Source organism: Maniola jurtina, chromosome 3 (assembly GCF_905333055.1).
Source record: "Maniola jurtina chromosome 3, ilManJurt1.1, whole genome shotgun sequence".
NCBI lineage: Eukaryota > Metazoa > Arthropoda > Insecta > Lepidoptera > Nymphalidae > Maniola > Maniola jurtina.
The window spans coordinates 16,704,205-16,716,990 of NC_060031.1; the positions used below are offsets into that span (position 1 = coordinate 16,704,205).

The 12,786-nt window shown below is 54.6% G+C and overlaps 3 protein-coding genes across 3 annotated transcripts; all 3 read left to right on the forward strand.

Moving 5' to 3' along the window:
- The first annotated feature begins 2 nt into the window (after nt 1-2).
- LOC123879559 lies at nt 3-3,852 on the forward strand. Its single transcript, XM_045927336.1, has 6 exons — nt 3-407; nt 484-612; nt 1,285-1,458; nt 1,632-1,712; nt 1,881-3,817; nt 3,849-3,852. Exons 1-6 carry the CDS (start codon nt 189-191, stop codon nt 3,850-3,852), a joined length of 2,544 nt encoding a protein of 847 aa, XP_045783292.1. The 5' UTR covers nt 3-188.
- A 7-nt stretch (nt 3,853-3,859) lies between these two features.
- On the forward strand, nt 3,860-7,095 carry LOC123879760 (brahma-associated protein of 60 kDa-like). The gene is made up of 4 exons (XM_045927670.1): nt 3,860-5,192; nt 5,735-5,830; nt 6,489-6,599; nt 6,713-7,095. Exons 1-4 carry the CDS (start codon nt 3,882-3,884, stop codon nt 6,878-6,880), a joined length of 1,686 nt encoding a protein of 561 aa, XP_045783626.1. The 5' UTR covers nt 3,860-3,881; the 3' UTR covers nt 6,881-7,095.
- Nucleotides 7,096-7,196: 101 nt separating this feature from the next.
- On the forward strand, nt 7,197-12,594 carry LOC123879775 (aquaporin-8-like). Its single transcript, XM_045927676.1, is given in 5 exon segments — nt 7,197-8,988; nt 9,675-10,102; nt 10,535-10,781; nt 10,783-10,976; nt 12,189-12,594. Coding segments are annotated over 5 exon segments (1,077 nt in total). The 5' UTR covers nt 7,197-8,948; the 3' UTR covers nt 12,357-12,594.
- The last annotated feature ends 192 nt before the right edge of the window (nt 12,595-12,786 follow it).

Genomic DNA, 12,786 nt, shown 5'->3' on the forward strand with positions numbered 1-12,786 from the left:
CGCCCTACGCCGCGCCGCGCGCGCCCGCCGCGCCCGCGCCACCCAAGCGCGCCGCCGACGCGCGCGCGCCTCACAAGCCGCAGCACTACGCGGCCGACGGCTACGGCGCGGGCAAGCGTAAGAAGCGCCTGGCCGACAAGATCCTGCCGCAGAAGGTGCGCGACCTGGTGCCCGAGTCGCAGGCCTACATGGACCTGCTGGCCTTCGAGCGCAAGCTGGACGCCACCATCATGCGCAAGCGCCTCGACATCCAGGAGGCGCTCAAGCGGCCCATGAAGCAGAAGCGCAAGCTGCGCATCTTCATCTCCAACACGTTCTACCCGGGCCAGGGCGACAGCGCCGTGGCGTCGTGGGAGCTGCGCGTCGAGGGCCGCCTGCTCGACGACTCCAAGAACGACCCCAACAAGGTGAGCGCAGCGCCGCCCGCCGCCCGCGCCCCGCGCCCCGCGCCCCCCGACCCGCTAACGTGAGCGTCTGTTGTAGGTGAAGCGCAAGTTCTCGTCTTTCTTCAAGTCGCTGGTCATCGAGCTGGACAAGGAGCTGTACGGGCCCGACAACCACCTGGTGGAGTGGCACCGCACGCTCACCACGCAGGAGACCGACGGCTTCCAGGTCAGCACTATACCAGCAAAGCTCTGTCACAGTTCCACTCGTGCTGTGTGCTGTTCCCCTTTGAGCTATAAAACAGAAATGAGAAACAATATTGATTTCTTTGAAAAAAAAAACCAGCCAAGTCCGAATCACTTTTCGAAGGCATTCCGAACCAGTGGTAGACGCTCTTGACAATTCAAAAGTACTCGTAAAAGTCTAATTGAATAATTAAAAAGAAACAGAGTCGCGCACCGAGGGTTCCGTACGCAGGTATGATTTTCTTATGCATAAAAATAAAACATAAAATGTTTTAGAATGTACAAGTAAAGCCCTTTCATATGATACCCCACTTGGTATAGTTATCTTACTTTGGAAATTGAAAATACTAATTATTTATTACTTGTTTATGAATATATTTTAATTTTTTTTTTTGTGATGTAACGATAAATTCATGGTTTTCGGATTTATTCCTTTACTTGTGCTGTAAGACCTACCTACCTGTCAAATTTCATGATTCTAGAATCTAGGTCGACAGGAAATACCCTATAGGTGTTCTTAACAGACACCAACAGACGGACAGACAGACCTGGACAACAAAGTGTTCCTGTAAGGGTTCCGTTTTGCTTTAGAGGTACGGAACTTTAAAAAATACGATGGCAGAGTGGGTTTAGGCGATATGTGTGTGTCGGTCAGGTGAAGCGGCCCGGCTACAAGAACGTGCGCTGCACCATCCTGCTGCTGCTGGACTACCAGCCGCTGCAGTTCAAGCTGGACGCGCGCCTGGCGCGCCTGCTGGGCGTGCACACGCAGGCGCGCCCCGTCATCGTCAACGCGCTGTGGCAGTACGTCAAGACGCACAAGCTGCAGGTGAGCCCAACTCCTGTCTGCCGTCGAAACGCGTGCCAAGGATGCATTATTTTGCCGTGTTTTGTGGAATTTTGTGTTTTGATTAAATATTTTTTACTTTTCGCCAAAAATTTTATGTTTCGTTTAGACGACTCATAAGTTTGTCGAAGGCTAAGAGTGCGGCGTGTGCGCAGGACCCGCACGAGCGCGAGTACATCGTGTGCGACAAGTACCTGGAGCAGATCTTCGGCTGCGCGCGCATGAAGCTGGCCGAGGTGCCGGCGCGGCTCGGCGCGCTGCTGCACGCGCCCGACCCCATCGTCATCAACCACCTCATCTCCGTGGAGCCGCCGCACGACGCCAAGCAGACCGCGTGCTACGACATCGACGTCGAGGTAGGCACAGCTCGGCGCGGTGGCGGCGCCTCAATGAAGCTGGCCGAGGTGCCGGCGCGGCTCGGCGCGCTGCTGCACGCGCCCGACCCCATCGTCATCAACCACCTCATCTCCGTGGAGCCGCCGCACGACGCCAAGCAGACCGCGTGCTACGACATCGACGTCGAGGTAGGCACAGCTCGGTGCTGTGGCGGCGCCTCAATGAAGCTGGCCGAGGTGCCGGCGCGGCTCGGCGCGCTGCTGCACGCGCCCGACCCCATCGTCATCAACCACCTCATCTCCGTGGAGCCGCCGCACGACGCCAAGCAGACCGCGTGCTACGACATCGACGTCGAGGTAGGCACAGCTCGGTGCTGTGGCGGCGCCTCAATGAAGCTGGCCGAGGTGCCGGCGCGGCTCGGCGCGCTGCTGCACGCGCCCGACCCCATCGTCATCAACCACCTCATCTCCGTGGAGCCGCCGCACGACGCCAAGCAGACCGCGTGCTACGACATCGACGTCGAGGTAGGCACAGCTCGGCGCTGTGGCGGCGCCTCAATGAAGCTGGCCGAGGTGCCGGCGCGGCTCGGCGCGCTGCTGCACGCGCCCGACCCCATCGTCATCAATCACCTCATCTCCGTGGAGCCGCCGCACGACGCCAAGCAGACCGCGTGCTACGACATCGACGTCGAGGTAGGCACAGCTCGGCGCGGTGGCGGCGCCTCAATGAAGCTGGCCGAGGTGCCGGCGCGGCTCGGCGCGCTGCTGCACGCGCCCGACCCCATCGTCATCAACCACCTCATCTCCGTGGAGCCGCCGCACGACGCCAAGCAGACCGCGTGCTACGACATCGACGTCGAGGTAGGCACAGCTCGGCGCGGTGGCGGCGCCTCAATGAAGCTGGCCGAGGTGCCGGCGCGGCTCGGCGCGCTGCTGCACGCGCCCGACCCCATCGTCATCAACCACCTCATCTCCGTGGAGCCGCCGCACGACGCCAAGCAGACCGCGTGCTACGACATCGACGTCGAGGTAGGCACAGCTCGGCGCGGTGGCGGCGCCTCAATGAAGCTGGCCGAGGTGCCGGCGCGGCTCGGCGCGCTGCTGCACGCGCCCGACCCCATCGTCATCAACCACCTCATCTCCGTGGAGCCGCCGCACGACGCCAAGCAGACCGCGTGCTACGACATCGACGTCGAGGTAGGCACAGCTCGGCGCGGTGGCGGCGCCTCAATGAAGCTGGCCGAGGTGCCGGCGCGGCTCGGCGCGCTGCTGCACGCGCCCGACCCCATCGTCATCAACCACCTCATCTCCGTGGAGCCGCCGCACGACGCCAAGCAGACCGCGTGCTACGACATCGACGTCGAGGTAGGCACAGCTCGGCGCGGTGGCGGCGCCTCAATGAAGCTGGCCGAGGTGCCGGCGCGGCTCGGCGCGCTGCTGCACGCGCCCGACCCCATCGTCATCAACCACCTCATCTCCGTGGAGCCGCCGCACGACGCCAAGCAGACCGCGTGCTACGACATCGACGTCGAGGTAGGCACAGCTCGGCGCGGTGGCGGCGCCTCAATGAAGCTGGCCGAGGTGCCGGCGCGGCTCGGCGTGCTGCTGCACGCGCCCGACCCCATCGTCATCAACCACCTCATCTCCGTGGAGCCGCCGCACGACGCCAAGCAGACCGCGTGCTACGACATCGACGTCGAGGTAGGCACAGCTCGGCGCGGTGGCGGCGCCTCAATGAAGCTGGCCGAGGTGCCGGCGCGGCTCGGCGCGCTGCTGCACGCGCCCGACCCCATCGTCATCAACCACCTCATCTCCGTGGAGCCGCCGCACGACGCCAAGCAGACCGCGTGCTACGACATCGACGTCGAGGTAGGCACAGCTCGGCGCGGTGGCGGCGCCTCAATGAAGCTGGCCGAGGTGCCGGCGCGGCTCGGCGCGCTGCTGCACGCGCCCGACCCCATCGTCATCAACCACCTCATCTCCGTGGAGCCGCCGCACGACGCCAAGCAGACCGCGTGCTACGACATCGACGTCGAGGTAGGCACAGCTCGGCGCGGTGGCGGCGCCTCAATGAAGCTGGCCGAGGTGCCGGCGCGGCTCGGCGCGCTGCTGCACGCGCCCGACCCCATCGTCATCAATCACCTCATCTCCGTGGAGCCGCCGCACGACGCCAAGCAGACCGCGTGCTACGACATCGACGTCGAGGTAGGCACAGCTCGGCGCGGTGGCGGCGCCTCAATGAAGCTGGCCGAGGTGCCGGCGCGGCTCGGCGCGCTGCTGCACGCGCCCGACCCCATCGTCATCAACCACCTCATCTCCGTGGAGCCGCCGCACGACGCCAAGCAGACCGCGTGCTACGACATCGACGTCGAGGTAGGCACAGCTCGGCGCGGTGGCGGCGCCTCAATGAAGCTGGCCGAGGTGCCGGCGCGGCTCGGCGCGCTGCTGCACGCGCCCGACCCCATCGTCATCAACCACCTCATCTCCGTGGAGCCGCCGCACGACGCCAAGCAGACCGCGTGCTACGACATCGACGTCGAGGTAGGCACAGCTCGGCGCGGTGGCGGCGCCTCAATGAAGCTGGCCGAGGTGCCGGCGCGGCTCGGCGCGCTGCTGCACGCGCCCGACCCCATCGTCATCAACCACCTCATCTCCGTGGAGCCGCCGCACGACGCCAAGCAGACCGCGTGCTACGACATCGACGTCGAGGTAGGCACAGCTCGGCGCGGTGGCGGCGCCTCAATGAAGCTGGCCGAGGTGCCGGCGCGGCTCGGCGCGCTGCTGCACGCGCCCGACCCCATCGTCATCAACCACCTCATCTCCGTGGAGCCGCCGCACGACGCCAAGCAGACCGCGTGCTACGACATCGACGTCGAGGTAGGCACAGCTCGGCGCGGTGGCGGCGCCTCAATGAAGCTGGCCGAGGTGCCGGCGCGGCTCGGCGCGCTGCTGCACGCGCCCGACCCCATCGTCATCAACCACCTCATCTCCGTGGAGCCGCCGCACGACGCCAAGCAGACCGCGTGCTACGACATCGACGTCGAGGTAGGCACAGCTCGGCGCGGTGGCGGCGCCTCAATGAAGCTGGCCGAGGTGCCGGCGCGGCTCGGCGCGCTGCTGCACGCGCCCGACCCCATCGTCATCAACCACCTCATCTCCGTGGAGCCGCCGCACGACGCCAAGCAGACCGCGTGCTACGACATCGACGTCGAGGTAGGCACAGCTCGGCGCGGTGGCGGCGCCTCAATGAAGCTGGCCGAGGTGCCGGCGCGGCTCGGCGCGCTGCTGCACGCGCCCGACCCCATCGTCATCAACCACCTCATCTCCGTGGAGCCGCCGCACGACGCCAAGCAGACCGCGTGCTACGACATCGACGTCGAGGTAGGCACAGCTCGGCGCGGTGGCGGCGCCTCAATGAAGCTGGCCGAGGTGCCGGCGCGGCTCGGCGCGCTGCTGCGGGGCTCCAGGGGATCCCCGGACATCAAGTTTACTTGCCAGAGAAGTTGACAAATTTCCCAAACAAAATGATAAAATAAACCTTATACCCTGCTCCATTGCAGTTAACGTACATTTTTCCTTGTATTGGTTAAAAATGTCAAACCAAAAAAAACCACGCATCTCCGGCAAAGCGGGTTTGTTAGAGCGGGAACTAAATTTCTGCGCCCCCTTTACTCACCATAAGCAACTTTATATCTAGAAAGAAAGAAAGAAAGAAAGAAAAGAAAAACTGTTTATTTGGTACCAACAACAACAAATATCTACGAAACTTTTACAACCTTTTCGTAAGCGAGTAAGCGCCGAAGTTCCACCTACTTAACTAATCACTTCCTGCTGTTTGTGGAGTGTGGAGTCAGTCGGCGCGTGGCCGGCGCGATGCCACTTGCACGTGAACAGTTCTGTATGTAGTGACACATGGTCGGCAGGTGGACGACACCCTCAAGACGCAGATGAACAACTTCCTGCTGAGCACGGCCAACCAGCAGGAGATACAGGGGCTCGACTCCAAAATACATGAAACTGTAAGTGGACATTATATTCTTCATTATTACATTCTTCCAACTAAATAAGACACATTTGTTGGAATACTGAGCATGTACATTTTGTGCCACAGTATAAATTGTATCAATTAAAGTACAGTAATTAACTATCAAGCTAAATATCGCATCGACCGCGCATGCGCGTGTCACAGACAATAATATGAATGGGCCGCGGACAACGTGCAGATTTGCCGCCAGCCAGAGCCGTGGAAAAGGTCGAACTGTACTATGTATAATGAGAAAAAAATCAAAATCATTTATTCAAAGTAGATACTATAAATTGTACACCTTTTGTTGGTCAGTATTAGTAGTAAAGATGATATAGTGGTGATAATTAATTACGTAAACTACCCAGTATAATATTGTAGTCTTTGACGTAAACTTAAAACTAAAGCTTCTAAACTAAAGAGGATTCCAAACGCGCCCAAGTCTGAAAAGTCTTTGATTTATCATGCAAAATGCCGGAACAAATAGCCGAGTACTCGCACTTGACCGGATGTTCAAGCTGACACCAATGCTGTGGCGCATCGCATGAGTTAGATCTTACAGTTAATCGTGCAAGCTACTATACGCGCTACGCGACACTTGTTCTTTGTATAGAACTGTCGCTACAGAGCTGACGCAGCTTGTGTCGCCGCAGGTGGACACCATCAACCAGCTGAAGACCAACCGCGAGTTCTTCCTGAGCTTCAGCAAGGACCCGCAGCAGTTCATCCAGAAGTGGCTCGTGAGCCAGTCGCGAGACCTCAAGGTACTGTTCTGTTGCTGCAACCGTTTACAGGTCGCTCTGAAATATGTATGTACCACACCACACGCGCGGGGTGCGTGCTGCAGACGCTAACCAGCGGCGTCGCTCTGTTGCAGAGCATGGGCAGCGGCGCGGGCGGCAACCCCGAGGAGGAGCGGCTGTGCGCGCTGTACGCGCAGCCCTGGGCGGCCGAGGGCGCGGCGCGCTACCTGCACGCGCGCCTCGCCGCGCGCCGCCACGCGCTCGACCTGGCGCTCACGCCGCACCACCTGCCGCGCGTCTAGCGCACTGCGCTTGACCCACCTTCGCCCGTCTCATGATCGGATGAGAAGTGTTTTTCAAAGAGGGAAGGATTCTACAGTAGAGTCACTCTCAATTATATTTTATTACTAGACGATGCCCGAAGCTTTGTCCGCGTGGATTGGTCAGGTCCTCTGCAGCATCAAGATTGAGGAGTTGGAATCCAAATTTTTTATGGAACAATGTCGCAAAGTTTCCTTAACGATTAAAAAAAATATTACGCAAATCGGTTCAGAAATCTCGGAGATATGAATGCAGTATGAAAAATGGAGTTGTGTTTTTCAAAGTCGGTTAAAAAAATAGCCTATGTTACTCCTTGGTTAATCCTTTACTTGTCTGTGAAAGCCCCGTCAAAAAAGGTTTAGCCATTCCGAAGATTAGCCCGTTCAAACAGACACGACAATTCAATTTTATTTATTAGACTCTATAGATGTTTGTTAGAATAATTTGCCTACATTTTCAAACTTTAAAGCACGATAACCCTGGATTGACCGAATTTCCTTAGACAACGTTATTTTTTTGTTTGCTATACTTACTTTTGGTCTACGTTTTATAGAAAACACCTTTGATGTGGTTATCAGACGGGTGAAGGTTGCGCGGCGAGATGTTGCACCGTAATATACGATACATTTACATAATGCCAGTGTTTCACTGTCTACGTACGCGCTCCTCTATCCTAATTTGAAACTTTTAATTATAAATATCAGCAGGCCATCAATTTTAGTTAGAGCCGTTTTTCTTGTAATTTTGCTAATCATATAAATGATTAGCAAAATTACAAGAAAAACGGTTTTTTTTGTATGGTGTTCCGCTCGAAGTTTTCGTTAGAAGATTCCATAAATAATAATAAATTTCGATATCATTTACTATACCTACTTACATTTTAAAATCTTAATAAATCTCTCTTTTCAATTTCTGTAATAAGTAGGTACTAGATAGGCATACTACGTATTGACGTAAGGTATAAAGTTCAGCTGTCGAGCTGCGGCGCGGTGAGGACTTGCACGAACGGCAACAATGACGCCTATGAACATTTTATAATCAAGCAATCCTAGTATTTTGACCGATCTACAAAGTTGATAAAAACACTACCGAAGACTGAATAAAGATATAATATTAACATTTGATTAGCATAAAATACTCTCGGTTAATATTTAATTATGATTTAAAAGATAAGCTAAAGTAGGACACGCGAGTGTGGCACCTCTCGCTGTCGCTCCGAGCTAGCTCGTGACGTACGCGACACCCGTCTACACCGATTCAGACTTGTACTTCTAGAATACTTAAAAAACAATACGTACATAATATTATCCATATCTAGTTGTTGCAATTATGGAAAAATATCAAGAATTATGGTGTGATAAAAAAAATATAGAGAAGAGCGAAAAAAGAAAGCTGCATGGTAAGTTAAACAATATTCTGTCTTTTTTGCATTACCGTCGTAAAAAGCGACACTAACTAACTAACTATTACCTACGACATTTTATTTTGCAATCCTTTATCTTTTTATTATGAACAAGTCATTTTATTACCGCCAGATTTGTTCTTGAATATAGTGACTCACAGTACGTAGGATCTTGCAAAGCAAACCATAAAGAGACGCTGTGAAAATTAGTGGCTTAGTGTCAGTCGAGCAAACAACCTGAAGGCTCGCCGCGTACAGGAAGAGAGAAGTTAATCCGAGCCCACATTAGAGCCAGTTTCGCGCGCGCAGATAACACGCGCGGGCGAGCAAACATCATCAAGTTGTAACTCACGAGATAACGATCCGCGACTACAGAGCGCGGCGGAGGCGCTGCTACATTTTGATTTGACTTTCCTTAAAAGAACAGGTTTTTGCTCGTGTTTTTCGACTCTGTTTTGTATGCGTAATGTGATTACTCTATTATTTAATCAGTGTAGTGCATAGCCTTTTTATTATTTCATGAATTCGGCAGTACAATGGCAGCCGCAGTACAGTTGACATAATCAGGAGTGCGTCGACGCGACTTGCTCCCGTGCGGTGCCGGCGTGCTGGTGGCGGTGGAGGCGGACGAGGGACACTGCGGCAGTATGGTGTACGCGGAGGAGCCCAGCCCGGTTATGTTAGACCGTGAGTATTCACCAGTACACCGTACCAGACTTAATACCTATCATGAATATGATAGTGTGTGTCTGTCTGCTACCGTCGCACGGCGTAGCCGTTGAATGGATGTTGACGTTTGGCGCAGACTGTCCGCAGCCGGACAGGCCCCGGGGTGTCAGATGAGATAGGGTTTAAGAATTCACAGGGGATTTTAATTGACCTGAAGTGATGTGGATAAAGCTGCGGGCATCAGATATCTAGTGTCGATAAACAGCATACTAGCTTATAGCTATGATTAAGCTTTGAATAAGTTAAAATTGTTGATGTGGTATCTTGAACGTACTACCTGTTGAGAAATAGAAATAAATTTTAAGAAGTGCTTATGGATTCTCAAGTGAATTTACTATTGTTTTGGAGTGTCCGTCGCGGAGAAGAACCAGCCAAAAACTTGGGGTTTGATTTGGAGATGGTTGTAAAATTATTATGAAAATGAATTCAAATTATGGTTTTTAACATCTTTCTGGCATGTTTTGTCTCATAGAGAGGTTTTGTCTTTTGTTTGAGAGATGTTCTACCTACGGTAGCTTTTAAACGAATGAACCGATTCGAATGCGAATTTTTCTTTCGAAAGCGTGCGCTTTTAATCGGAGACAGCAGTCGCGTGTCGTGCCAGCCGCAGGCGCGCTTCATTGAATTGGTGCACGTTCGGACAGGCGGCAGCGAGGCGGAGGTGGAGGTGCGGCCGCTGGACGGCGCGCGGGCGCGCGGCGCGGGCGGCGGGGGCGGGGGGCTGTGGCGCGTGGCGGCGGCCGAGGCGTGCGGCGCGGCGCTGCTGGTGGCGCTCACGTGCCTGCCGGCGTGCGCGGCGCGGCGGCCGCTGGCGGAGCGCGCGCTGGCGGGCGGGCTGGGCGTGGCGGCGCTGGTGCAGTGCTTCGACCACATCTCCGGCGCGCACTTCAACCCCACCGTGACGCTGGCGGCGCTGATGGCGCGGCGCGTGGGCGCGGCGCACGCGGGCGCGGCGCTGGCGGCGCAGCTGGTGGGCGCGCTGGCGGGCGCGGCGGCGACGTGGGCGCTGGCGCCGGGCGCCGTGGCGCGCTGCGTCACGCTGCCTGAGCTGCGGGTCGTGTCCGTGTACCAGGTGAGGCGTCCGCGCTAGCGAGTTACGCACAAAAGCAACAACGGTTTTGTCAAGTGTCAAAGCGAAGCAGTTATATCATCACAGTATCCTCTGAACCATACGTATCTCACACACACGGAGCACGATAGCGGAACATGCCACGAAATATCTACAATATAAGATGTCGTTAAACCACGAAATAAACTTAAAATCATTAACACGCACATTTCGTTGGCGTGAATTTAAGTTTTTAAAACTTCCGTGAGAGTTCTAATTTGATATACAATTTAATCATCAAGATAACTTTCGTTTTTGTTACAAGTGTCTAGTTTGAATCCCGAGCGAGCGAAGGCTTCTATAATAGAAAAACAGCGTGGTTCGGCTGCGCTACGAAGCCGCTGATTCACCCCGCTGTACACCACGAGTAGTAAGCGATATTGTGGATGTTTCCAGGCGCTGTGTATCGAGGCGCTGCTGGGCGCGGTGCTGGCGCTGGCCAACCTGGCGGCGTGGGACGCGCGCAACGCGCACTACAAGGACTCGTGGCCGCTGCGCATCGGCTTCACCGTCGCCGCGCTGACGTTCGCTGCCGTGAGTGTTGACAGGCGCTGTGTATCGAGGCGCTGCTGGGCGCGGTGCTGGCGCTGGCCAACCTGGCGGCGTGGGACGCGCGCAACGCGCACTACAAGGACTCGTGGCCGCTGCGCATCGGCTTCACCGTCGCCGCGCTGACGTTCGCTGCCGTGAGTGTTTCCAGGCGCTGTGTATCGAGGCGCTGCTGGGCGCGGTGCTGGCGCTGGCCAACCTGGCGGCGTGGGACGCGCGCAACGCGCACTACAAGGACTCGTGGCCGCTGCGCATCGGCTTCACCGTCGCCGCGCTGACGTTCGCTGCCGTGAGTGTTGACAGGCGCTGTGTATCGAGGCGCTGCTGGGCGCGGTGCTGGCGCTGGCCAACCTGGCGGCGTGGGACGCGCGCAACGCGCACTACAAGGACTCGTGGCCGCTGCGCATCGGCTTCACCGTCGCCGCGCTGACGTTATATCCACGATTATCTATACTAATAAATAAAATTGGAGTGTCTGTCTGTAATTTCGAAATAACTACCGCATATTAAGGTCATATGGTTATTTGAACGATACTATAACTGAATCACACGTTTTTAAAATTTTTGTCTGTCTGTCTGTCTGTTTGAAAAGGCTAATCTTGGGAACGGCTGAACCGATTTTGACGGGATTTTCACAGACAAGTAGAGAATTGACCAGGGAGTAACATAGGCTACTTTTTTAACCGACTTTCAAAAAGGGAGTTGTGTTTTTCAACCTATGTACACCGAAATCTCCGAGATTTCTGAACCGATTTGCGTCATTTCTTTTTAATCGATAGAGGAACTTTGCGACATTGTTTCATAAAAAATTTGGAGTCCAACTCCTCAATCCTGATGCTGCAGGGGATCTGACCAATCCACGCGGGCGAAGCTGCGGGCATCAGCTAGTATAAAAATATAATCCTATGCATAGCGAAAAAGTCAAAGGCTCGATCGTCAATTTTGCAGCCTTGCGAAACACACATCTTTTCATCTCACTACAGTGAGGAAAATGCTAGATTAGAGAAGTTTCTATATTAACAGGGCGCAAGTCAGACCGTGAACTTCTACTTCAAGAAGATTATATCTATCTATCTATACTTATAATAAAACTGGAACTGGACGATTTCTGAACATTAAATATATTTTGAAAATTTTAATAGGAGGAAACATTATTATCGATATAGACCACAAAACAATTTTTTTTTTGTGCCCACATCACGCGAAAACTACTTAACGAATTTGAATGAAATTTTATATAGTGGTAGCTCCAGGTTTTATATACTCCAGGTGAACTTATAGGGTAGTTTTCATGCTATCAAAATTTTTATCGATTTTACTCCATAACTTTGTCAAATTTGAACCGATTTTCACAATTATTTTTATTTTACAAAGGATGTACTGTCATGTTAGTATCATTTAGTTTTGTGAAGATGTGATGAATAGTTTCGGAAATGGAGAACTACTCAACGCGTAACAGCGAATCTCGATTGGAAGGCTCATCGATGTGCTTGTGTGCCAGGGCGACGTGACGGGCGCCAGCATGAACCCCGCGCGCAGCCTGGCGCCGGCCGCGCTCGCCGGCGACCTCGCGGCGCTCTGGGTAATGCATCATCTCGTATCATTCTGTAATGCTCGAAAGCGGGATCAAAGCTTTGCGCAACAATGGAGGGGGTGTGTCTATACATAAGTAAATCCTGTTCCTTCAGAATATTCGTGAATTGAAAGTTTTACGAACGACTCGTAGACATCCCTGTCGACACCGAAAACGTTTCAAAACTAGTCAGATGGCAAACGTCGCATTCCGCGGACGTTCACTTATATTGTATTTACAAATGTTTACTTTGTAAATGTGCCAAATGGTAAAATATCATTTATATTTTTATTTATGATTTTACCAAATAATTCGTTTTCCAAATTCCTATTGGTATTTTGTGCATTGGTAATTTGGTATCGTGCGGTGCGCAGGTGTATTGCGTGGGGCCGCCGTGCGGCGCCGCGCTGGCCGCCGTGCTGTACGCGAGCGCGTGGCGCCGCGCGCCCGCCGCCGCGCCGCCCGCGCCGCCGCGCAAGCCGCGCGCGTCCGCCTGACGCGGCGCCGCGCTGGCCGCCGTGCTGTA

Bases quoted from the DNA above. Each gene is read 5' to 3' on its own strand.
- LOC123879559 (XM_045927336.1), top strand. From the start codon at position 189: ATGGACCTGCTGGCCTTCGAGCGCAAGCTGGACGCCACCATCATGCGC. The intron at 1,459-1,631 runs GTGAGCCCAACT...GCGTGTGCGCAG, and splicing joins TCAAGACGCACAAGCTGCAG to GACCCGCACGAGCGCGAGTA. The intron at 1,713-1,880 runs GTGCCGGCGCGG...AAGCTGGCCGAG, and splicing joins CGCGCATGAAGCTGGCCGAG to GTGCCGGCGCGGCTCGGCGC.
- LOC123879760 (XM_045927670.1), top strand. From the start codon at position 3,882: ATGAAGCTGGCCGAGGTGCCGGCGCGGCTCGGCGCGCTGCTGCACGCG. The intron at 5,831-6,488 runs GTAAGTGGACAT...GTGTCGCCGCAG, and splicing joins ACTCCAAAATACATGAAACT to GTGGACACCATCAACCAGCT. The intron at 6,600-6,712 runs GTACTGTTCTGT...GCTCTGTTGCAG, and splicing joins GCCAGTCGCGAGACCTCAAG to AGCATGGGCAGCGGCGCGGG.